The sequence below is a fragment of the Elgaria multicarinata genome, chromosome 5, assembly GCF_023053635.1.
Source record: "Elgaria multicarinata webbii isolate HBS135686 ecotype San Diego chromosome 5, rElgMul1.1.pri, whole genome shotgun sequence".
NCBI lineage: Eukaryota > Metazoa > Chordata > Lepidosauria > Squamata > Anguidae > Elgaria > Elgaria multicarinata.
In genome coordinates this window covers 34663569-34689739 of record NC_086175.1, presented here as the reverse complement: position 1 = coordinate 34689739, position 26171 = coordinate 34663569, and the positions used below count along the sequence as shown (strand labels likewise).

Sequence of the window (26171 nt, the reverse complement as noted above, 5' to 3'; positions counted from 1 at the left end):
ATGGTCGTAAAAGACAAGATAAGAAGGACCTATGGCTCACATCACGTTGGGCTGAACATGGCATTTGCCAGCGAACCAGACTTTATCTGCTTAGATAAGGCTACGAATACTTCCTATGAGGACAAGATAGATGAGCTGATCCAGGAGCAGAAGGCAAATCCATATAGGTTTCTGCCTGGTAAAGAAAGATATTATCTGTTGAAAACTAAAACCAGGATACAAGAGAGAGCCTCCACTGTCCAACCAGAGCTTGTGAACGTCCTCCCAAAGGAGAAACAGAAACAAGAGGATGCAGACAAGCATTCTCATCATCAGGATATTTCCTTGCAGGAAGCTGAGGAAGAACTTAATAAGGTACAACTATTTGGTATAAATAGCAGGAGTTCTGTTTCCAGGCTGCCTTCTCCTTATGCTCTACTTCTTCATACATTGTGGCCACAATACCATGCAATACAACACATGTGGCACAATCCGGTGCTATGCAGCATAATTCTATTCAGAAGTTAATCCCATTGAGTTCAATGTGATTTATTCCCAGGAAACTGGTTACAGGCTTGCAGCCCCTTAAGCCATAATTTTCAATGAGTTTTAGTGCACCTTCCTCTGTCTCAGACCTCTAGGCCTTCTTTCTGCCTGTACACGCAGGGCTTTTCTACATGAGGCTTTAACCCACTTTACTGAGGCATCTGCTACCAGATTCTTTGTGGGATTAAGATCATCTGCTTTACACATCCCCCCTTCTATGTGTTCCATTACACTAGGTGATGCTATGGTAGAGTGGAATTGCACAACTACACTTGGGTTTCATGGAAATACCAGACTTTCCTCATTAGAAACCCACACACACACACTAAAATGATTTCAAAGAACAGGAGAGATCCTGGAAATGACAATGTCATGTAAAGCATCCATCACAAGTACACAATAAATGCCTTGGGTAGAAAGGCACATAACCCAGGGTAGCTTTCAGGGCATTTCTGACACTGCTTCACAGTAGAATATATGTGAACCTGTATTAAATGTTATGATATTAATTTCACCCTGTGCCAATATTCTCCAGTCTATCAATGCTTTAGCTAGTCTGCTGTGGATATTATTCTTTCAGATGATGGAAACATTTCCGGGCCAACTCCAAGTTTGAGAGGCCCTGGGCAAGGTGCCCTCTGGGGAGTCTTCTAAGCACCTCTCTGGTAACACCCATGCACCCACCACTGCCAGTGCCTCCCTGATAAGCCCTTGCAAAGCTTACTAAGGGGCAGACAGGGACAGACAGTGGGTAGCAGAGGGAATGGGCAGTGGTGCTGAAAGTAGCAGTTCCAGATATTTGGTATTCCCTCAGACTACCCTTGAAAAGCAGGGATGGGGAACAAGTGGCCCTTCAGATGTTGTTTGGACTGCAACTTCCATCAGTCTAGTTAGCATAGCATAACTATTAATGAGAGTTGCCATTAATGGGAGTTGCCGTTCAGCAGCATCTGGATGGCCACATGCTCCCCCATCCCTGTTGTAAAAAGAAGTGCTATGCAAGACAGCTAATGCTGCTGCCACTGCCATCATCATCCTTATCTGCCATGTTTCTGAATCCTGCCCCTTGATGACTCCTTGGGGCTGGCTTTTGTGTCTACCCCTTCCTCCATAAGAAAGGAATTCCAATATTTCGAAAGAGTACTGGAGGCTGGTGGCTTCAACGGCAGCGGGGCTCTGAATCCAGTCTGGGTTTCAGTCAGAACCATAAAGGAGTTATCCAAAGTACTGAACCTGTTTGGGGAAAAGGTTTGGCACCTTGGATAGCTCCTTTAGAGTTCTGACTGAAACCCAGAGTGGATTTAGCTCCAGTAACATCAAAGCCACTTTATGGATTATCTCCAGCCCCATTCCCAGCCATAACTGGAGTTCTCTTCTTCTTCCACCATGCTTCCTTTCTTTCCTCTCCCTACCAAGACCCACCCAGGACAAACTTCCCAAAACTCAAACTAATACTGGGGGCCAAAGGCATTGAAGATAGTAAAGATTCTCCTGGCACATTTCTTTATAAGGCTGGGCATTTTTTGCCAAAATTTAAAGTTGTTTAAAAAAAGAAATGGAGTCACCCGCCAAATAGTCCATTTGCCGATGTATCTTCCAAAATGTCCTCTTCTTGATTTATTTCAGTTACCTCAAAAAGTGGATGGAACTGCCACAGTTACCAGTCAGATACTATTAGCTGTGGCTAGCCTGACAGATACAGACAGAAACAGTATCCAGGCAGCTGCAGCTATGTTGAATTCAGTCCTGAAGAAAGAGAGGAATAAACTGAGAGGAAAGGTACAAAGATGAGAAAGTTGCAGGCTTTTTTATTTATTTATTTATTGCATTTCTATACCGCCCAATAGCTGAAGCTCTCTGGGCGGTTTACTCGCTGGGCTTTTACTGTGGCTTTCAGAAATTGGGGTTGTATATGTTATGTCTGTGGGTCCTAGTGATCAATTCAGGAAATAGTGCACTGAAATAACGTTATTTTTGTTACCCAGGAATTGTATTTACTGCCTTGCATTGTTTTGAATTAGAAATTCCTCTAGAAGGAGGCTTCCTTCTAGAAGAACCCTTCCCAAACACCTCTGCTATTCTGGCAGGGGTTTTTGGGAGTTGAAGTCCAAAACAGCTAGAGATTTACCTTCTGCCCATCCCTGCTCTAAGAACTCAGGACCAAATTCCAATTTGGGAAGGGTCTCCGAGCCTGTGCTCCAGCAATAGGTGGGGCAAACATAACAGGGGTGGGACTAAGGGCAGAGTAGGTGGGGTCAAAGACAAACTGGGTGGAGTCATATGCTATTTGTACAAATTTGCACATTTCCCCACCAAGCATACAACCCACAGCTCAAATCTATGCATGTCTATTCAGGGGCAAGCTCCAGTGTAACAGCTTCCATGTCTGCAAAGCACAGCTCAGTTCTATGCAGAGTATTTAAACTGCCTTTAAATATGCTTTCCTCCAATCATTGATCAGAGACAACAGCAGTAAAGCTTGCGGGCCAGTTGGGGAATCTCCACGGGCCACATCTGGCCCATGGACAAGTGGTTCCCCATCCCTGCTCTAGATGCTTGATCTGGAACATATTCAACAACAACCCCTTTACTTAAGAGCAAGATAATATTTACCTATTTACCAGCTGATTTGCTAGCCCAGTTACGGGTTTAGCCAGTCAAGTGGTTCCTTCACATGAGCAGGGTATTGCCTTTAAGGTCCTGGAGTAACTTCAGCAGATGATAATGTCAGGGATACATAGGACAGTAGCTTCAGGTTCTGCCCACTTATAACAAGTACTGCTGGACATGCTGCTTCTAAAGCCGTTTTTTTTTTTTTTTAACCATTTTGGGGGGCAGTGGGGACCAAACTTGGCCCGCTAGCTTTACATAGGCCACCTCTAATCTTTCCCTTGGTGTACATTAAAGTCCCTGGTCCATGGCCCTCTGCCAAATTGCAAGTACAAATGCCACTCCAAATATCAATCAATTGCACTAGGATTCCACTGAAAAAGAATGTAAGTATTAGTGATGGACAAACTCCCTTGGGTCACCTCCAAATCCATTATTTTTTCAAGCTCTCCTGGGAAATGCTCCCCACTCCTGCCCCCCAAAAAGAAGCCTCAACTCTTTTTGAGGTTTTCCAAGAAAGCCTGGAAAGCAAATGATGAAGTGCACCCAAGCCCATCCCTGGCAGTTCTGCTACCCCCTTACAAGTAAAAAAAAATATCCTTGAGAAACTAGAAGAATGCACAGCAGTAGCAGGGACTCATCAGATGCAGAAGATGCATCATAGCTGCTCTGTTAAGGATGAGGCTTGGAAGCAGGCTTCCCCTGTTTCTGGATAACAAGCCCTCTCTACTCCTGCTGCAAGCCCTCTCTGCTGCCTTTCCTCCTTCTCAAGGGTATTTTCTGCTGGTGCTGGCATGTAGGGATGCCTAGCAGCAAGAATGGGGCCAATTATGAGAAGGAACCAAATTCAGAGGGGTGTGAACATGACTTATAATGGTGTGAAGCTATCCAAACTGGGGGGAGTTACATATTCCAACATCCCCCAATTCCGCATTCACCCCACCTGTAATATAGTGCAAGTCACCCTAGTTGCAACTATGTCTAGAAACATCTAAACTTCCAGGTTCTTCTCAGTCAGAACATACAGAAGCAGTAAGGAAATAGTATAGCGCCATGTACTGGTTGGAGGTTCTGTATGCTTCATCATTACAGTGCGCAAGATGCATGCACGGCCTTCTAACCTCTTTATGGCAAGAGCACTACCTTTTTTTTTTAGTAAGAAGTATCTTATCTTCTGCAAACCAGTCTCACCCAGATGCTAAGTGATGCTATATTCATAAATGTGGACCAAAAATATAAATGAGAACAAGTATCAGAAACAACCCTTATACATTTTATTTTTTTCCAGGTACCAGAAATCATTGAGATTATTTATTTCCACCTGTGTGCTATCCAGGAACCTAGAGCAAGAGAAGCAGCCATAGGGGCTGTGTGCCTTCTGGCTGAAAAACATACAGATGAAGCCATTTCAAGTCTTCTGGGGCTCTCACAGATTTGTGACAGGTGAGGTGTCCATATTTCCCCAAAAAGAAATCATAAGGAAGTTTCTTCACCTGCTGTCTCTGCTGGAGAAAACGGTGGACCAAGCCAACAATAATACAGTTGACTCCACCTTTCCAAATACCCTGTCACTGATAGCTTTTATGAGAACATTGTGAATAAATGCACACTTTGTCACTTATTTAACCAATGTATAGATTACTGGCAATTTAGTTCAACTGAATTGACAGGAAGTTTGAGCAGCTATCTTGGTGTACCACAGGAAGGGAGGCAGTTTTAACCCTGTGAAGATTTGAGGCCTACTGAAGCAAGGTATTAAAGTCAGGCTTTAGAGGCCTGGAATTTTTCTGTTGGGAGGGAGGAGGTATCCCTGAGAGGAGTAATTTCATTTCTCCAGTTAAGATTCATCAGCTCCTAGGGGTTGTACATACGGCTGTTTACTGTGCCAAAAATGCGCATTTTTGCATTTTTGGACAGATGACACAGCTGCAAATGTGAAGCCATCCAGGAACAAACCCTGGAAAATCTGCTCCAAAAAATTCGGGCATTTACCCCAACTTTTTTGGCAGCGAGGCGGCTCTGCGGCTGTAAAAAAGCAAAAAAATTTTTTTTTTAAAAAAAAAAAACTCATAAAAACGGGGGGGGGTTGAGGAGAGGAACAGTGCTGTTCCTCCCCCCCCTTTTTTATTTTATGCTCTAAATCTGCAGAGCTCTGCAGGCGCAAATATAAATTTGGGAGGACCGGGCAACCCCCATGCAGGTGCATATTTGGCTGTTTAAATTAAAAGGCGGGGGAGGAACAGCCCCGTTACTTTCCTCCCCACCCTGGTTCCTTTTTTAAAAAAAAACTTTAAGAGTCTGAATATGTGAAGGACCGGGCAAACTCCTGGAAAAATCACACTTGCCTTCCTTCCCGTGCAACCCCTGGGAAGGAAGGCAAATGCAAGTGCAAGGTGCCTCCCGGCGCCAAAGCGCCTCTGTATAGCCAGGGCCCAAATTAAGCTTCATTTCTCCATTAAGTTTCATTTCTTCAAGATTGAAACAGTACTTTCAGTTTTTGAGAAAGATGGGATAAAGGGAGAGAGACAGAGAAAGAACAGGCCATGAGGAAGGAGCTGAAGGATGCCACTTGAAAGATCTAGGTGCAGCTTCGAGTAAAAGAACTTGCCTTTTTGCAACTTTTATTTTCTGTTAATGCCTTTGAATCAATCAGCTCTATTAACTAAGTACCTTTAGTTGTAATTTGATTGCTTTACCTTACTAGTAAACTGTTGTGTTTAACCTAAAGTGTCTGGAGTGTCACTGACCTCACGTCTACAGCCTAAACCCCATGTTACTGAGAAGGGGAAGGTAAAAAGAAGGAAGGTGGGACTATTAAAGAGGCAGAGGTCCTTAAGGAGTTGCTCAGGGGGTTCAGGTCAGAGAACGAACCCTGACACATCCCAAGGCGACAGCTTTTACTTCACTCTTTATGTTATTCCTGTGAACTCCGGGACCAAAGTACACCAGCTTGGGGTACATGCTTATGAAGCCCCTTCACTCCCATGAGAAGCCAGCCACACAGTCTGCAGAACCCTCAAGTCCTGGATGGGCAACTTGTGGCCCTCCGGATGTTTTGGCCTATAATTCCCATCATCCTATGCAGGTTAGGGCTGATGGGAGTTACAGGCCAAAACATCCAGTGGGCCACAAGTTGCCTTAAGTAGGTTGACCATATGAAAAGGAGCACAGGGCTCCTGTATCTTTAACAGTTGCATAGAAAAGGGAATTTCAGCAGGTATCATTTGTATGCATGTCACACCTGGTGAAATTTCCTCTTCATCACAACAGTTGAAGCTGCAGGAGCTATACTGCAGCTACATGTGTGACCAGATTTAAATGAGGGCAGGGCACCTGCAGCTTTAACTGTTGTGATGAAGAGGAAATTTCACCAGGTTCTCCATATATACAAATGACACCTGCTGAAATTCCCTTTTCAATACAACTGTTAAAGATACAGGAGCCCCGAGTAAACATGCATAAGACTGCATAGCATGAAGCTCAGTTAAATACAAGCTGCACTGGTATAACAGTCTTAGAGGAGAGGGTATTACATTATAAGATTGCTTCTTAGAGGCTCACTTAGGCTGTTCATGGAAGACTAAAGATTGACCAATTTACAGGGCTTCTTTTTTTCATGATCCATGGTATGTTATTTGTATTCTGCCACATTGTCCCTCTGAGCCCTCAGGGTGGTGAACCATCTTCTGCTCAAAATATTGAAAATACAAGGAAGTGTTACACAAACAGAGAATAGGGATGTTGGAGAAGAGTGTGGGAAATGTGCATCAATAAAACAATGATAAGTGCTACATACCAGAGAACCAGGATGGGTGAACGGCTGCCTCTAGGGTGTCTTGTTCAGTCTGGTAGGGAGGGGGTGTTGCTAGACCAAAGACAATACTAAAAGAAAGCCAAAAGGTTTCTACTTTCATAGTTGAAAAAGTGAGTGTGAAAATCTGACAGAAAACCATTTGCAATCCCTAGGAGTAAACAAGCTTTGAGATCTGTTGGGCACAACCAATGCTGGATCCAGATTTTTGAGGGCACCTTCAATGGGCCCCAGTGAATCACCTTCTCATCACCATTGTCATCAGCTGCTATTGTTCCTCATCCTCTCCCTCATCATTGTTGTCGTTTCCTTGTTTGACAGCCAGTGAGCAAGAAGACAGTGGCATCTACTGTTTCTCGTTCTCACCACCACTATTATCTGGGCCAGAGCAAGAGACAGGTGAACAAGCAGGTTGCCATGGTGAAGAGGAGGAGCAACTTCAGGGCCCTCCTGCTAGTAGGCCCTGGCTGAGGTGTGGGCAGATGTCTGACCATGCCTATCTTTGTCACTGGCCATGGGTACAACATATTGTCCGTTTACTGATCTCCACGTATGTGTGTGAGTGTATGTGTGTGTATAAAACTACACTTAGACTGTACTATTCATGGGGCAAGGGAAATAAATTAGCAATGGTTGTATCTATATTAGCTATATTAGTTTATTTGTTGTTTTAATTTCAGGCATGTCACTCAAATTTGGGAAGCTCTGGGCCAAGCTAAAGAGCCTGTCAGACTCCAGGTTCTTGCAAAACTTCTTGAAGTGCTGAAAAGAAAACCTCGCCTCAGCAGTGAATGCCCCAACTCGGACTCAAAGTTCACAGATAATTCCTCCTTACTACCTTTAGCAGTGAGCAACAAAAGATGTGTTATTTCCTTATCTCCAAGTGTGATAAGCTGCACGGTGAAAGAACATACACTGGGATCTAGGGAAATGCATAAATGTGACTGCATTGTACAACTCAAGAGGCCACAATCCAACAAAGAGCGGAAGTGCACTTTGGGGCCGGCCCTACCATTAGGCAGAGCGAAGTGGCTGCCTTAGGCTGCTTCTGCTGCAGAGGGTGGGCGGTGGCTGCAGCTGCAGCTTCCTGTATCTCCTGAGAGGCCCACCCCCAGCAAGCCATTCCCAGCCTCCTAAGCTGGTGCCCTGGTGGCAGCAGTAGTTGCTTGTTGCTGACTTGGGCTGTCTAACTCATCTCTCGCCTGGTAACCCATTCTGAAAGCATCACAGCGCCACTAGGAGATGCCCCTGACTAGGGATGTCCAGATTTTGTGAAATCTGTCCTGCGTGAGTTTCTTGGATTGTGCAGTGTCATTCATTCCAGCATCCGTTCACTGACGGATTCTATTCCCCTGCCCCCCGTTATGCAGAAAAATACATAAATAATACCTTAAGGAAGTTCACAACAATTTACATAATTTAGGTTAGTATATAACATGTAGTGTATTGTCCCGATTCCATTCAACTTTTCCCAGTATATATCTTCCAGCATAGCATATGTCTCAGCAGAAACTTGCATATTTTCCTGCGAATGAATTTGCTTAAATTTCAGGAACTTTTTTTTTTAAAAAAAAAAACACCTTCAAAAGTCCGTGAAGTCCATGTGCCCTGGGGAGGAAGGTCCAAAGCAGATTCCACAGGTTGGATTCTTAGAAATCCAAATTCATTTTAGTCAATCTCAAATTTCTCCTGCCTTGGCAAGAAGTATCTGGGCCAAGCTACACACTCTGGCAGGCATCACTTGTGCGCATGTGTTGCTCTAATCATCTAGCATTGCTCTGAACATTGGGAGATGCTGCATTGGATTTAAGCAGAGAATAGAGCTGCCCTGTGCCACATGTCCCCTAAGCTAGTATACTGCCCCACCCCCAGTGTTTAAGTAACATTCAGTTGCCAGTCTGGTTGGCTACATAGGAACATAGGAAGTTCCCTTGTACTGAGTCAGACCATTGGTCCAGCTAGCCCATAATTGTCAAAACTGACTGGCACTGGCTCTCCAGGGTTTCAGGCAGGATTTTTTCCTAGACCTACCTAGAGCAGGTGCGGATTGAACCTGGGACCTTCCTTCATGCAAAGCTGGTGCTCTAGCACTGTAAGTGTAATATGGGGTGGGGGGCGCGCCATCTGATCCCCTGCCTCAAGCAACCAAATGCTTTGGGACAGCCCTGCACTCCAACCTACTGAAATGGGACAGATTGACATCAGATTTGCACTTGGTACCATGATATTCCGATATGCCAATGCTGAAGCATCTAGGTGCTCCACGCTGCAATCCAATGTGCCATCTCTCACCGCAATATTGGTTGTTTGGTTTGCAGACGACCCAATTGCAGAAATCAGGCCTTAGAAAGAGAAGAAAAGAAAGAACATGAAAACTTCTAGCTTGTTTGGTTGCAGCTTTGGCTAGAATAGCAGTCCTTGTAGCCATACAGCTCTGAGAACCAAAATAGAGTGGCGAGTGTTCATGAGACAGTAGTCGAATTGTCCAGAAGTAATGTTTTTGTTTTAAAATTCTATTTCAGGCAACAAAGGCCCTGTGCATAATATTTAGAGATAAAAAGAGCAAAATCCCTATGAACACCTTTTATGTATCTGTGATCATTTTTCTGGTGATTCAGCTGCATTACTTGATGAACTATTCAGATACTGAATGTGGACAGGAGGATATACTCAAAACATCAAGCTATATAAGGTAACAGCTAATGGGATACTAAGCAGGTAAATATCAGTGTTAGATCAATTTAATTCCAGCGGTTGGATCTAGACTTAATCACGGTTAGGGTAGGCCCATTGAAATCAATAGAACTTCAGTTAGTCATGACTAGGCGATCCAATCCGACGTGTGTGTACTCAGGATGGTAGCCTTAATATGCTGCGTTCAATGGAACTGGCATCCATTTTAAAGCATTTACCAATCTTTGTCACACTTTGTTCCTGAAAGCTCAGACTTGCAGGAAAATAGCAACACCACAATTGGCAGCCACTTTCAATAAATACCTCCCCATCACAAGCATCCCTCATTCCAGCTGCTGCATTTCTATAGAATGTGGACATCATGGCCATGAACTAGGACATGGATTCCTTAATTTTGGGTGTGGATTCATTTGGGCTGGGGAACATGGGGTGGGGAGGCTGCTGTTGCACCATGTCCTGTTTTGTTGGTCTCTGGTCAACAGCTGGTTGGCCACTGTGTGAACAGTGTGCTGGACTAGATGGACCCTTGGTCTGATCCAGCATGGCTCTTCTTATGTTCTTACATTCTTACTACAAATATGACAGCCATTCTCCAATGCCCAACTACAGTATCCCAGCCTAAAGCCTTTCACCCTCTACAGTAGGGATGGGGACCCTCCAGCCTGCAGGCTGAGTCTGAGCTGCCACGCCAGCCCATCTTGCCCAGAGAGGCTCAAGTGAGGCCCCTCCCTGGAGAGGAGGAGCAAAGCAGGCTCAGGACTTAGCTGGCACTTGGAGGAGCTGATCTTCCGGACACCCGCCAAGTCCCTTCGCCCACTTCTTGCCACCCAGATCAGGATGGCAAGCGGCAAGCAAAGTGCCTAATAGGGATGTACAGATTTTTGTTAAATGTGTTCCCATGCGTAGGTAGTGTCAGTGGCTGTGGTCATGGCCACTGATGTTAGCACCCTATCCCTCAGCCATTTTGCCTTTCTTCATGCTTGGAGCACCATAGAGAAAGGGACTTGGATGGCATTGGGAGAAGCAATCACTTCTCCCAGCACTGGCCAAGTCCCTGGCTTTGCACAGCACATGCCATCCACATCACACAAAAGGACTCAGCCAGCACTAGGAAGCGCACGCACTTCTCCCGCTGCAAGATGGCTCTGCACAGCACACACTGTCCTCAGAGGGGCGGCAAATCCTCAGAGGGGCGGCAAATCCACACAGCCAGCACTAGAAAGAGCAGCTCCTCCTCCTAGCACGAGCTGAGTCCCCTGCCACCCACATCCCTGCTGTTATCTCTGAGCTCAGGTTGGAGATAACAGTGGATTTTCCTGGGTGGAGAGGAAGGTTGGAGAAGTTTAAGGATGCAGAAACTCTGTGGACTGGATTACGTCTGCAGGCCAGAGGCCCCACATCCCTTTCCTTTAAAAAAATGTTTTTTTTCTTTTTTCAGTACAGCAAGATCCAAGATAGTAACTTTATTTCTAAGAAACATAATTTCTAAAATTTACAGGCTATTTAAGTCAAAAGCATTTGTAAAGGGTTTAATCATTTTACCTAACAAAACCCATGAATTAGGGACTTCAGAACCATATGATCTGAAGGAAGGTCATCCCCACCAGTCAAATGCTTTTCTTGTCCTGAATTCAGCTGTACCATGGAAGCTTTAAAAGCCTTAGTCAAAAGGGAGAAGACTCCTCAGACGTGTTTTACGAGTCTAACGGGGAGCTGGGACCTTCTGTCTTCGCCAGAGAATTACCTTGAAGGAGTTCTCCTCCTCGCCAGGTAAACAGGGGAAGATCTGAATTTGTGTACAGGATGATTTCTGCATATAAAACTAAAGCCTTATCGATGTCCTTCCAGAGCCCTTGTCAAACACCATCGTGGGCTTGATTATGCTGTATTTACCAAGGTGATACCACTTCTCCATCATGGCGATGAAAAACAGAAGCTAACAGCAATGGCCTTTTTCAGTGCAGTAGGTCTATTTTCTCATTTGGGTAGCACCAAGAGTTATATGTACTACTATCTCTTTTAAGTAGAGGTGTAGTCCTAGCAGAGCATGATAGGAAATGACACACAAAACAACGAGTGTATCTATGTCCAGTCCTTGCTTCAAACAAGGGCCTTCTCGGTCGTGGCCCCCCAATTATAGAATGATTTTCCCAACATGGCCTGCTTGACATTGACATTGATATCTTTTCAGCACTAGGCCTCTTCTCTCAGCATTAAAACTGGCCTCTTCTCTCAGCATTTGGCAGCATGTGATGAGTTATAATCAGGCCCTGGATTTTCTTCATGTGTGCTATCTGTTTATATGTTTTACATAAATGTTTCTATACTTTGCAAAATGTATTTTAATGGTTTTTAATTTTTGTGAACCTCCTAGAGAGCTTTGGCTATGGGGCGGTATAAAAATATAAAAATAATTAGCAGGAAGCAAGACCAGCCCAAGATGTGAGGGAGACTGAAGCGAAGAGACTGGCAATTAGCACAATGCCAGCCATAGCTGAGTCTTTCCATTTTACTTGCTATTGTAAAACTATTGGATTCAGAAATCATTGCTGAACTACTGCAAGTTACCAAGAGATCTATCAGTAGATTCTGATGTACCTTCTGTCCACACCTGATCATATCTAAGCCAAACTATTGGAGCAAGCCAGAATTCCACTTTAAAAAAAAAAAGGCTGGGGAAATGGAGGGTGGAGATTGACCCTCTCTTTCCATCTGCAAACACTGAGTTCCAATACGAGGCATTTATTGTGCGCTCATGATTGTTCATTCACGGAAGTTTGTGGGTCCTTTTCATGACATTGTCAACCTCCGATTCCTCTCCCATCATTTTTAAGCAGGAATCTGCCATTTTATAAATCACTGAAAATGTGGTAATAAATATATATTGCGCAGTACAGCAGTGCCAGCTACTGGCAGTATAAATGAAACATATGGAAAGGAACTGGCAAAAACAAAGGGGGGGAGCGTGTGTGTTATGCTGATCATAAACCTGCAAGGACTCTGAAAGACGAACCTTTGGAAATACAGCAGGATTTTTGTTTACTGTAGAGAATCTCTAATTCTACTAGTTCGAACTGTAAGGAACTAAATACCAAGAATAAAGAAATAGAAATAGAAAAGAGAGGGATGCAAAGAATAAAGCAGAAAAATACTTCTTTCTTTGGTTTGATATTCCTACTTCAGAGTAGAATCGGATGAAGTTGTATCTGATGAAGTGGACTCTAGTTCACAAAGCTTGTGCTATAATTAAATTTGTTAGTCTTTAAGGTGCCACAAAACACTTTGGCTGCAATCATATCCCCACCTACCTGGCAGTAAGCTCCATTGAACTCAATAGGACTTACTTTTAATTAGGCATATATAGGATAACACTAGTTGTTGGTTTAGCTGCAGCACACTTAAGGTTTTTACCCTCTCTGGAAATTAAGTGGGTTTAAATGGTAAGTTTCTTTTCGTGAGATTGTTTGCATTCCTAATTAAAAGAAATGCTAATAGTTGCATTTCTGCTGGCTAAAGAAGAGACCGGGCCAGACCGGGCGAGAGCTTCGGCTATTGGGCGGTATAAAAATGTAATAAATAAATAAATAAATAAATATACAAAGCAGGAGATGACACTTTCAAAATGGTTTGAAAACTGTATATGGAGCATGTCCTGGGCCCAAACAATTGTCACTACTGTTATAAACCATTTTAAAAGCAGTAGTGTAGATCCTGCCACAGTTAAACAAATGCTCAATGTGTTTGGCAAATTCAATCCATGCACGTTTACTCGTAAGCAAGCACCACTGTGTTCAATAGAGCTTACTCCAAGGTAAATATACATAGATCGCTGTCTTAGGGTGCTTCTAGATGGAGAGCTCCTGGTGCTTCCAGTCTGAACCACTGTGCACCTATCCTATTTCCCCCTGCTTAATAGTTTTTTTGTGTTAAGAAAGAAGAGATGAAGTGGTAGGAAAACATTGGAGGGTTACAAGTGGAAGATGATGACATCTGGACAAACAACACACACATAGGCTGGGTTCACACAACAAAATAACCCACCATGGGTTGTTGTGTTGTTTGAATGCAGCATGTTTTCCTCAGAGTGGCTTGTTAACCATGCAGTGTGGTTTCTTTTTCTCGAACAGACCACATTGAGAACCCACGGGTTGTTGTTGGGTTGTTCAGGGTGGTTAACAAGCCAAACTGCATGGTTAATGAGCCACCCCGTTCAGACAACACAATCACCCACGGTTCAACAGCAACCCACACTGGATGGATTAGTATGTTGTGTGAAGCCAGCCATACATTCACACACAAAATTCCACGAATGAGGTAGGGTGGTTCTTTTTGTACTGGAAGCACCCTTAGAATCAGAGTATGTAGTTGAAAAGTAAATCATTATTGGAATAAAATAGCTACCACCCCATTTGGACACAGAATGTAAATGAATTTTGAATTTTGTCAATTTTTAAATTTTCTCACTAGAGATAAGCATTTAGAGCAAAGTTGCATATGCTTGTGATAGCGTGACGGGATTAGATTATTGGTCATGCAAACTGTTGGAGGAGGAAACACATTGCCATTCTCAAGGCCCCATATGAAAGAGCTTTCATAACAAAACAATGGTTTTATCGTGTGTTATGATTTTAAAAATTAACAAAAGTTTTCCCAGTTCCAAGGGCAGAGAATTTCACTGATCCTTAAAAATCCCATAGAACTCCTCCTTGAAAAACTGGCCATTTTCCCTCTGTTTGTGCAGTCGAGGGCACAATCGTATGGGTTGCACCCTTGTTGCTTTTAAGCCCCTAAATATGTAAGCTTATGAGCATCCTATGCAGGTCGGAAAGAGTCACAGAGGTGACCTTCACCATCCTGTCCTCCCGTCCTGCATTTTTCACTAGATGGGATTCTTTGCCCATCTAGCTGGGGCATGTCAGAGGAGAAGGGAAGGAAGCCGGATAGACCTCAAGATAATTCGTATCTTGGCCTCTCCAATCTCCTCCCCACCCACCAAAATGCCCTCTTTTCTGAGGTCAAGTCTCTCTGAGGTCAAGTCCCTTTTCGCACTGGCTGCAAGGAGTGGTGGAGCTCTGATTCCCTGCTCCGAGGTCAGAGCATCATCTCTGACCTTGGTTTGGGAAATCTAAAATATCCTATGGCACTTCAGCTGCTGTCTAGGGCCCATAGGATTGCTTCCTCCATGTCTTAGTCAGAAAACCAAAATAAACATCTTACTGGCCAAATTCCATATGCTGCCCACATTTTGTAATTGTGTCTGAAAACAGCAATTTAAAAGCTGTTTAATATTTGACATATTTGTGTGGGAGCAAAAGCATGTCTTAACAATTTGAAATGGGGAGGGGAACCTCTCAAAAGCTGTGGAATATATCTGAAGTTAAAAGAAAAGTAATTAATTTACATAAAGCCTGAGTTATATAACTTCATCAGATAGTGGCTACGTTGATAAATTTGTATAATAATATTGTGCTACCATGCTGGAACTGCACTTCTCAGCCGAGTAATACAATTGAATGCTTGGCTATCAAGCCCAGCCATAATGTACAAATCCATGTATATATTTGCATAATTTTATCTGAGCTAATCAGTTATCAGGAATATTTAGGTATTATATGAGTGGGGTCTACAAGAACCCCTCCAACCATTCAGTGACCTTTGCTTCTCTGCCGGTGTTTTCGTTCCTCAGTTACTTCCTCTTTTCAAAAGAGTTACTTCAGAGTAACTCAGTTACTTCCTCTTTTCAAAAGAGGAAGTACAGAATGAGCCTGAGGTCCATCGAGTCCACTGCTCTAATGGTGCTGCTTCTCCTGCACACAGCAGGAGAAAGCAGCAATTCCAAGTTTAAGAAAACATTGGACTTAAAGAGGGGTTTTTTGTCGCACAATGAAGGCGAGAAGGGGTGGAAGGCACGCAGGAAGCAGACAACATCATGTGAGGGACCTGAGCAAGCTCTGTGAGTGCCCAGTAACGAGCATGCAATAAAACGCTCGTTGGATGGAGCTTTGAAAGGGCAGAGGCCGTAGCTAGACAGGGTTGCACAGTGCTGGTTGTGGACGCAGAGGATGGTTGGTCTTTTCCAGCCTTCCCCAACCTGGTGCCCTCCAGATGTTTACGGCTTCAACTTCCAGTATCAGAGGCAGTAAGCCCCAGTATCAGAGGAAGTACGTCTATATACACCAGTTGCTGAGGAACATGGGTGGGAGGGTGCTGTTGCACCGCGTCCTACTTTGTGGGTCCCTGGTCAACAGCTGGTTGGCCACTGTGAGAACATAGGGCTAAACTAGATGGACCCTTGTTCTGATCCGGCATGGCTCTTCTTATGTTCCATCAGCCCCAGCCAGAATGGCCAATGGTCAAGAATGCTGGGAGAAGTCATCCAAAACATCTGGAGTACATCAGGTTGAGGCAGGCTGAGCTAGCCCATCATGGGCAAGTAAAGGGAGGCGCTCTGCATTTCCACCCCACCTTGATCACTTAGGAATAGAAAAGAAATGCTGGGGCTGGCCCTCATCCATTCCACTCAGCTTCAGCCCATCTTAATGTGTGTCGTGAGCCAGTTCCCTAGCATAAAAACTAGAGGTGACTGAATTTGATCATGACTGCAATGCAAAAAAGCAAAGTAATACTATTCCTAATAACCCTGCCATGTTACCAAATTGCTGTTGTTGCTGCGATGGTGATGGCTTGGGAAAAGGCAGAGAGATCCATATCCATTCACTAAAATCAGCAATAGGTGAGAATAATTATAATATTCTTACCTATCCTTCTATAGCAAGCAATGAATAGGAAAAATTCTCTGAGTTTACTGTCATATATTTGCAATTTCGTGTTGTTTAGCTTCTTTCTTCTGAGTCCACATACGCAGTGCTACAAAAACATTACATCCTGGGCCTATTAAAGAACTGGCAGAGTGATTCAAATTCAACCTACCGCTGGCTCAGTCTCCATGGGATGGGTAATGTAGCTCGTCATCAGCAAAATGTGAGTATTACTGATTTTTTTTCCCCTATAGATGTTAAACCTACCATTTTTCTTTTTTAAAAAAACTCTTGGTAAAAATGAGGCAGACATAGTGAACCAAAATGAACCGATTCTCTATGCAGAAATAAAACATGCCATAGTAGAATCAAAACTTGGGGAGAGTATGTTTAAGAAATCTGAGATCTCCAAAACCAATGTTAGATGACAGGGCTCATACTTTGGAAGATGTGAAATAAGAAGAAGAGGAGTTTCCTTGTACATGTGCAAGGTACCTTTCCTAATCACTGAACAATCACAATTAGATGTAACCATTCTGAGACTATGGTGGGGATGTGAAACTCAAATAGATTGCATTTTCAATAGTGATGTGCACTACCTTGGTCCTGAACCATGAATCCGAGCTGGGACCAGATTCGGCTGTCTTGGCTTGAAGCAGCTGAAGCTCTTTGGCCCTATGGCCAGCCCCCTGCTCACCCACGGGTCTTACCTGAAGCCTCCACTTAGACTGGTGAGCCACCTGTCCTCCTGGAGAGCTGCCATCTTTAAGGAAGACGATGACTCTGCCCTGCCATAGATTTACTATTGTAATCTATGGTAGCTAGAAAGGCTCAGGGGCCATGCAAACCCAGCAAAGGCTCAGAGGCTATGCCCACGATTTGTAAACAAAAATGTCTCCAATTATCAACTCTACCTCAATCAGAGATTAAAACTGGAAAAATTAATTCAGCTTTAGAAAGTTCTTTCTTAGACATTCATGGCTAGGTTGACCATATGAAAAGGAGGACAGGGCTCCTGTATCTTTAACAATTGTGTTGAAAAGGAAATTTCAGCAGGTGTCATTTGTCTGCATGCAGCACCTGATAAAATTCCCTCTTCATCACAACAGTCAAAGCTCCAGGAGCCCTGCCCTCCTGACCAGATACACCATCCAGATGTGTCAGACTGCAACTCTTATCATCCCCATAGCTGGCTGAGAGATGGTAGTTGTAGTCCATCACATCTGGTGAGCACCAGGTTGTGAGAGACTGGTCTAAGTAGTATATCTGTATCTAGTCATATCGCCAAACTATCTGGTTCAAAATACAAATTTTGCCACCTCACGATGCTTGGATGTATTACAAATCAAGTGTCATTTGACTGAGTTCTTCTCCAACTCAGAATGTTCCATAAGACTGTGCACATGCATCCACAAAGCAGCATTCAGGCTAACCAAGTTTTTTTATGGGTGGTTCACATGGCAAAAAGTATGTTTATTGAGGAAGAGCCTCAACTGCTAAACAAATCAAATGTATTTCACTGCTTTTAGTCCAACCCTGAACTCTAATTAGAGCTAAACAGATTAGAGCTAAACAGCCAGGCTTCTTATGGGATGGGAATGGATGCAGGGTTCATGTTACACCTCCTCTCCCCCCCCACTCCGCCCCACTGCCTTTGTACTAACTGCATTGGCTGCCTTTTTGTTTCCATGCACAATTCAAAGAACTGATTTTGACCTATAAAGCTCTAAATGGCCTGCGATTAGGTTGCCTGAAGGACTGTTTTCCCCCATATAACCTGCACAAGAACTGAGATTTTCCACAGAGACCCTTTTTGTTGTTCCTTCAAGTGCAATAATGTCAAAATGTGTGAAAGGGCCTTTTCTGTGGCAGCCCCCTGCCTCTGTAACTCTTGCCCCTGAGAGATTTGTATGGCTCCTTCACTGGTAGCATTTAGGAGAGCAGTTACAACTCTTCTTTTTCATCAGTTTTTTGGACGCGCCTAGATATTTTGACTACCGGGAAATTTACTGTTTAGAATTACTTGTTACAGTGTTTCACTATTTTTAATCTGCACCATTCTAATTTCCTTATGTAGGAAAAGTGGGATATAAATTATTTTAAATCAAATAAAGAAATTCTTGTGTCTTTTCAGAAGAAAGAAATCACAACCCTAATTCAGAGTATCCTTCAGAGTTTCAACGACCCTGATGAGAAGGTGACCTTGACAGCTATTGAGGTTATAACCAAGATTGTGGCACAACACAAGAACAATGTCAACATATTTGTGAAGATTGCCAAGCAGCTTCAACCATTGTTGGCCGATGTAAGACTTAGAAGAATTGTTCATCAATATGGGATAAACTTTTTAAGATGGCAGGAAAGATTAAAGGATGAATTTGGGAAGCCGTTTTGAAAATTATCTTGTCGTCTAGTATTGCGCAAATAGTCATAGAATAGTACTATGCGCAAATAGTCTACTATTTGCGCAAAAAGTCATAAAATAGTAATGCATTCCACCCTGTTATGAAAAGTGACTTAAGACAGATTTTGACTTAAGATAGATTTTCTTATAATGGTCATTGCCTAGTAATGTTTGCTCTTCATTCTATTGTTCAAGAGTTTTTGCAATTCAAAATATCCATACTCCACCACCAAAATAAGGTATGATACCTCCAAGTATCAGAGGCAGAAAGCCTATATTCACCAGTTGTTGGGGAACATGGGCAGGAGAGTGCTGTTGCATCCGTGTCCTGCTTGTGGGTCCCTGGTCGACAGCTGGTTGGCAAGTGTGTGAACAGCGTGCTAGACTAGATGGATCCTTGGTCTAATCCAGCATGGCTCTTCTTACGTTCTTATGAGTTTTTTTTAAAAAAATATCTATGATAATCACAGATGATATATACATAGAGTGTTTTTTGCATAAACTCTGTGATAGTTTTCAGGGTTGCAAATCGTTATTTGCCTGGATGACTGAGACAAACACAGGTGATCAGTTGAAATCTTACTCTTACTTAAATAATACTATCAATTCAATAATAGAAGGTTACATGTTTGCTCCTCCTGGAGAAGAGGCTCAGCGTCTCTAATGGAGAATTCTGAGCACCCCTCACTAAAATACAGTTCCCAAGATTCTTGTGCAGGAGGTCCATGACAATTTAAGGGTTATAAAATCAATTTCCGTTTATCATGAAGATAAGGCCTCTGTGTACCCTTTTCAGATCAGTAGCTTCTTCGTTTTTCAGGGAATGGGGAGTAGATAGTGTTGCTGTTATTGCTGTAGCCACAGGAAATGTCACCAGCTTGAATTGGTGAAACAAAACAACAGATTTGCATGCCAACCATGTCAGGTGAACAGGGCCGGCGCCAGACTATTTTGCACCCGAGGTAGGTGACCGGCTTCCAGCCGGGCACGCCATTCCAAAGCCACCCCCTGCCCCCGCGTCCAGCGCCCAGCTGGAAGCCGCTCCTGGCTTCGAAGCCAGGACACTGGGGTTGGGGGGCGAGGGGCGGGGTCAGAACGGCGTGCCCGGAAGCCGCCCTCTCAGAGCCGTTGTGGGAGAGCAGCTTTCGGGCACGCCGTTCGGCGTCCCCCTTTGCTTGGCGCTCTAGGCCGCCGCCTGAGCTGCCTCTATGGCAGCGCCGGCCCTGCAGGTGGACGTTGCCCATCCATGGTGATACATGAATCACAGCACTCCTTCTCAAAAGCAGAAGCCAAGCTGCAGGAAGGAAACAGACATGCAATGTAATCCGATGCATCTTTACTCAGAAGTAAGTCGCATTGTGTTCAGCGGGGCTCACTCCCTACTAAGAGTATTTATGGTTGCGACCTTAAACATATGTTTCAATCACTGCATTTTAGATTTATTTTATACAGAAATTGAAGAAAATATATCTTAGAAAATTATTTGCAGCTTTTCTTCCAGACATGAGCTTCAACTTGAGTTACCTGCAAGTCTCACAGGAAGGTAATGAAGTAAAGTCTTTCCTCTTCTCTTTCATTCCCAGGAAAGGAGCAAAGTCTGCTGTGCTGCAAATAGGTTGTTTCAAGATGTGCTTAAGAACATAGATGGGAAAGAGAAATCCCCTTTGCAGGACCAGGTTCTCGCCAGTATTGTGACATTGATACTGAATCTGCAAGATTCGCATCTGGATGTGGCTAAGGTAAATGATGTTGTACCTATTTGCAAAACCTGACCACTTCCAAGGATGCAAGGACACAAGCAGTGGAGGCTGGTGGCTCTGATGTCACTGGGGCGGTGAATCCGCTCTGGTTTTGTCAGAACCATTCAGAACTCTAAAGGAGTTATCCAAAATGTTCTGCACCCTGAATAGCTCTTTTAGAGTTCTGACTTGTTCTGCCTGAAACCCGGAGCGGATTCACCACCCTGCTGACATCAGAGCCACCAGCTTCCACTGGACACAGCCGATCCCCATGCACTGAACGGCAATATGAATTGCTTCCCCAAGCAATTCAACAGCACCTTTCAAGGGACTCTCACATTTCCAACAGGGTGAGTCCCAGGTTTGATGAGGCCCTCAGCAAAGTGCTCTCTAATAGGGCCCTTCCTCTACTGATGGATCCTAGCAGTGGCAGCAACAACAGCAGGCAGTTACAGCCGAGCTCTGAATTAGTGTGGGCAGTTTGGAGCTACCTTTTTAATTTCCCACAATCCCCTGCAGTGACTACATTGGGGATATTGTGGGAAATTAGCCACAACACAACACTGGTGAGAGCCAGTGTGGTGTATTATTATTATTATTATTATTATTATTATTATTATTATTATTATTTATATAGCACCATCAATGTACATGGTGCTGTACAGAGTAAAACAGTAAATAGCAAGACCCAGTGTTGGATTGGGAGTCGGGAGATCTGGGTTCTAGTCCCCACTCAGCCATGGAAAACCACTGGGTGACTTTGGGCCAGTCACATACACTCAGCCTAACCCACCTCACAGGGTTGTTGTTGTGAGGATAAAATGGAGAAGAGTAGGAAGATTATGTACTCTAGGGTGACCATATGAAAAGGAGGACAGGGCTCCTGTATCTTTAACAGTTGTATTGAAAAGGGAATTTCAGCAGGTGTCATTTAAATATGGAGAACCTGGTGAAATTTCCTCTTCATCACAACAGTTAAAGCTGCAGGTGCCCTGCCCTCTTTTAAAATGGTCACTCTAGTATAGCTCCTGCAGCTTTAACTGTTGTGATGAAGAGGAAATTTCACCATGTTCTCCATATATACAAATGACACCTGCTGAAATTCTCTTTTCTATGCAACTGTTAAAGATACAGGAGCCCTGTCCTCCTTTTCATATGGTCACCCTAATGTATGCTCCCTTGGGGTCCTTGGAGGAAAAAAGGTGGGATATAAATGTAATAATAAATCAATAAAAATTAAATGGCAGCTCTATATTATATTTCTCTATATTTCTATAGCAAATAGATACAGTCTGTCATTCCTCCCTCTAAAATTGATTTACAGTTATTCATACATTTTTTTAACCATCTCTGTTCCCACTGATTCTGGGTAAAGCTTCTTGTCTCGTCTTGTGTTACAGTGTCGTAGAGACAGCTTAAAAGAGTGCAAAATCTTCTTGGGGTGGACTTCAAATGACAACCAGGACTCTTGGAACACGATTTGCAAGCACCTTGTAAGGCCATTCAAATAGGCTGGTCTTCTGTCAGTATTACCTGCTGATTTCAAATGAGTCAGCAAAAACAGGGGGAGGGGAAAAGAGACTTCCTTCAGGTGCAATGAAGAATTTGTGTGCCCCTCACAATGTCTACCTCACTAATGAGCAATTTATAAGCCTTACTCTAGGATTTGGAGGACTAGACTAGGATTTGGAGGTCTTCCACTAAGGGAATAATCAGACTAGCATTTTATTGCACACTCATTACTGGGCACTCACAGATTTTTGTGGCTGCCTCTCATGACATCGTCTGCCTCCCACACGCCTCCCGCCCCTTCTAGACTTCTTTCTGCAACAACAACAACAAAAAAACACTCCAGTAAGTCTGACTTATTTTAAAGACACGATTTCCCCCCATGTGATGACGCATTAAGAAACCTTGTTGCTGTCCAGCTTTGAAGGGGAGAAAGTTTCAAGCCATGTTCAGAATTATTTAGCATATTGCCAGCATTTCACAAATTTGATTATATACCTACGGGTTGGCGCACACACAGAGAGCGAGAGAGAGAGAGCTGACCAATCACTGAAAAAAAAAAGAAATTTGGATTTACTGAACTTTATAGTGAACCTGACCCACAAAATTTTGAATTGGATTTCTACTCATTTGGATGGCATTATTGTTACATAATCAAATTTAATATGCCATTTTAAAAACGTATTTCAAACAAATAAGTCAATTCATGGTCACAATTTCCTCCCTTTACCCGTTATTAGGAAGAAAGTTATTCTCCCTGAGCTGGTTACAGCCCACACCAGCCCAGCCCACTGCATGAAAGAGAATTCAAGCACATTAGGCCTGCCCACCCACCAAGTACACCAACCTCCATAATTCCTGGCCAATTATGTGAGGATTGCCACAGGGTCCTTGTGTAAAATCCAACAAATAATGTCCAAAAATCACATGGGGAATTAATGGATACATACTTTTTGAGGATGTTGACCACAATTTTAGCCTACATGCATTGGATTACAGGTGCATAAAGAGGTATTTGAATGTGACATGCCCACATGGATAATCAAGGATGTCAGAGGCAGGGCCAAGAGTGCACCAAGTGGATGGCGAGAGCATGCGTGCACTTGCTCCCATCTCCACAGTTGCCTGGATTGGGGGTGGGGGAAATGATCAGATCCAATCTGGCCCGATAACTTTACAAGTTCCACTTTCATTTCAGAAAGTTCCCTTATCAACAGGCATTGGACAAAAACACCTAGTGTGGGTGGTCATGCTAACATTTATCAAAATATTCACTTTCTAGGTTAAGGAGCACCCAGGAAAAGTGCGGAGCTTTCTGGACCAGGCACGGGACCATAGCCAAAGCCCACAAAAGTCTTCAACAGTTGCAGCCACCATGTTCATAGGTATATCAATATAATTGTTCAATCTCTATTTAGCCACCCCCATTTCTATCACAACCCCCAAGGCTACTTTGGTTGGCTGTTATTTTGTTTTTAATATTCTTTTGAGAAGCCATCCTGAGGGTTCAAGTGAGCTGTGTGGCAGGGGTTTTATTGGTTTGCTTACTTGTTTGTTTGTTTTTACAGAAAAACAGTAAATACATTTTAGGCACAATCTCCAATCTGAGTTATTGCAGAATAACATCACCAGAAAGCATGCGAAAATGTAATTGAAAGTAATGTTATTGGCCCTTTTATTTACATTTAGTATGGCATATCTCTAGATTCCATCTTGCAGCTCATGGAATCCAGTCCTGTACCAAAACCAGAAGTGGACCTCTTGAGGAAAGGTAAATATAATAATATATGCCAGCGGATTGTCTTGTGTTCTTACTGGAGTTGGTTGCCTATTGCTGTCTACATAGACAAGAACAAAAATAAAATATGCATATGATTAGGATAGCTATGAAGGAATCTGTCTGCAGAATTTGTGGTCCTTGTGTGTTTTCATTCATTGCAAAATTTATTTTGTTGGTTTCTTCCCACCTTTGTTATAAAAGCATTCACACATACAGAAAAACAACAACAGCACTTTCTCTGTCTCTCTCTAGTTGTAGTTCCCACCGCTACAGTATAGAATGTGCTTTAGTTAATCCAGCCCTGTCAAAAGTAGGTGGTGTAGTTGACAGAGAGCAGAACTAGGTCATTTCTGCATTAAGTTGCTGATCTGCCCTTTGCTCTTTGGTTCAGCTTTCAGCTCTTTTCCATCAGAAAAACAGTGTCCCGTCCCTGTGGTTCTGGAACCAAAGAAAGTACACAGGTATTGCCCAGATCTATTCAGATGTTCCCGCTATTTCCCAAGGTACGTTTCTTTTCATCTTGTAGTGTGGAAATGAAACATTAATTCTTGACAACTATTGTGATTGTTTTCAAGGACAAAAAGTGAAGATGTGATGATGGAAAGCAAGGTTGCAATGCAGAGCTTTTTTATTCCTCAGGGCCAGCCTACACGAGGATTATGTACACAGCTTTCCTTTCTCATGTCCATCCTGTTGTGAACAATGTGAAAAGAGATCGTACTTTAATAGCAAAAGGAGCATGCAGAAGAAGTCTGCTGACCTCATACCTCCATAACTTATAGCTCTATTGCTAAGAGCCAAGAGGCTGTCTTCACAGCGTTGGGTTGGTGCCACCTTCCCGCCTCAGCCCCGGGCTTTCCATCTCCCGGGGTAGCGTTGGGTAATCCCAATGCCAAGGAGGGAGTGCAGGGTTTCTGGATGGTCCCAGAGCTGCCCCTGCCCTCTTCCTGGTGGAAAGCAACCAATCGCTGGTCACCTTCCACCAGACTCTGCTCCTAGGTTGGCCATGGAGCAACGTTACACAGCAGAAGCACTATGTTGACATCACACCCCTTGAAAAAGTCGGGGTAAATCCCCAACTTTTTCAGATCAGAGCATCACTGGGAAGCCTTGCCGTGGCTGGGAAGCTGCATTTGAATTGTCTAACCGATGGGGCACAGATCCACAGCCAGTGCAGGGCTTTCCCTGCTTGTAGACAGCCCTTGGGAAGGCAGTAAAGTGCCTGAAGCATCCAACTACCAAGAGATAATGTTTAGGAGGGGAAGAGCTCAGAACCCTTCTTCTATGCACTCCATTTACTATGAAAGTAAGCAGAGCCAGACCAAGAGATAGCAGCAAGTGGCATCTCCACCCCAGCCCCGGAAAAGTACTGAAGGCCAGACAAGTTATTCTGGCGCTTGACGAACAAAATCCGTGTGAGTGAGAGACTAAAAGCTCTGGTGCTTGCAAAATCAATTGTTTATTGTGATCCAAAGATGAAAAAAATCAATCTTCTTAGTTTAAAACTTGCCACAAAGGTTATAAAGTGCTCAACGTTTGGGGTTCACAAACCCTTCGTCAGGAGCTGTATCACATAACCTTTATTTTTCATCAATACACAAGCCTTCTGCATAAATCTTAACAAGCCGTAGCCGAGTTCATTCCCTTCTTCCAAGTAGGCGACCTGTTCTAAGCTTGAGGAACAAAATCCAAGAACCTTTCCCCTTCCTGGCAGTAAAAATGCAATAATAATAATAATAATAATAATAATAATAATAATAATAATAATAATTTAAATAACTAACAATTTGCTGTTCTCCGGGACACACAAAATCAGCTGCCTGAGGCAGTCACCTCACCCACCCCTGTTTAAATGTGAGTGGGGAAGACATATGGATTATGATGGTCCTTCAATGTCTGATTTGGCCCCCAAAATGTACAGACTGGTCTTTTTGTTGTTGTTATGCAGTGCATAAATATCTCTGTTCTTGGAGATTCCCACCTGAGCAAATCATTCAGTGCGCAAAAGGATATGTACGTTATCACTACTAAAACTCTAACTAGGTTTCCTTTTCTTGATGACCTTCTGCTTTACAGATCCTGTATTTGATGCCTGTATCCGAAGCTAATATCCATCTGAATAAAGAACACTGTATGAAATGTCATGGTGAAGGGTTATTCTGGAGTCCTTCTGCAGTGTTAGGAAGCTTTTGCTGCTAGAATTAGATCGGAGTTCAATTAGGAAAGTAGAACTGAGCCCTTAGGCAGAGGTCAAACCTCCACTGTGGTTCTTTGCCATTATCTAAGCCAAACCTGTCTTCTAAAAAGCAGTCAAAACTTCTCATGGAAGCACTGTTGCTCA

The 26171-nt window shown here is 43.4% G+C and overlaps 1 protein-coding gene across 1 annotated transcript; it reads left to right on the top strand.

Moving 5' to 3' along the window:
• On the top strand, positions 1-25962 carry LOC134399425 (maestro heat-like repeat-containing protein family member 6). Its single transcript, XM_063127454.1, has 15 exons — positions 1-354; positions 2152-2304; positions 4424-4578; positions 7627-7792; positions 9469-9638; positions 11276-11410; positions 11489-11603; positions 16478-16621; positions 18533-18703; positions 20386-20541; positions 21942-22034; positions 23333-23435; positions 23756-23821; positions 24222-24333; positions 25907-25962. The coding sequence occupies exons 1-15, from the start codon at positions 1-3 to the stop codon at positions 25917-25919; spliced, it is 2106 nt and encodes a 701-aa protein (XP_062983524.1). The 3' UTR covers positions 25920-25962.
• Positions 25963-26171: the final 209 nt, after the last annotated feature.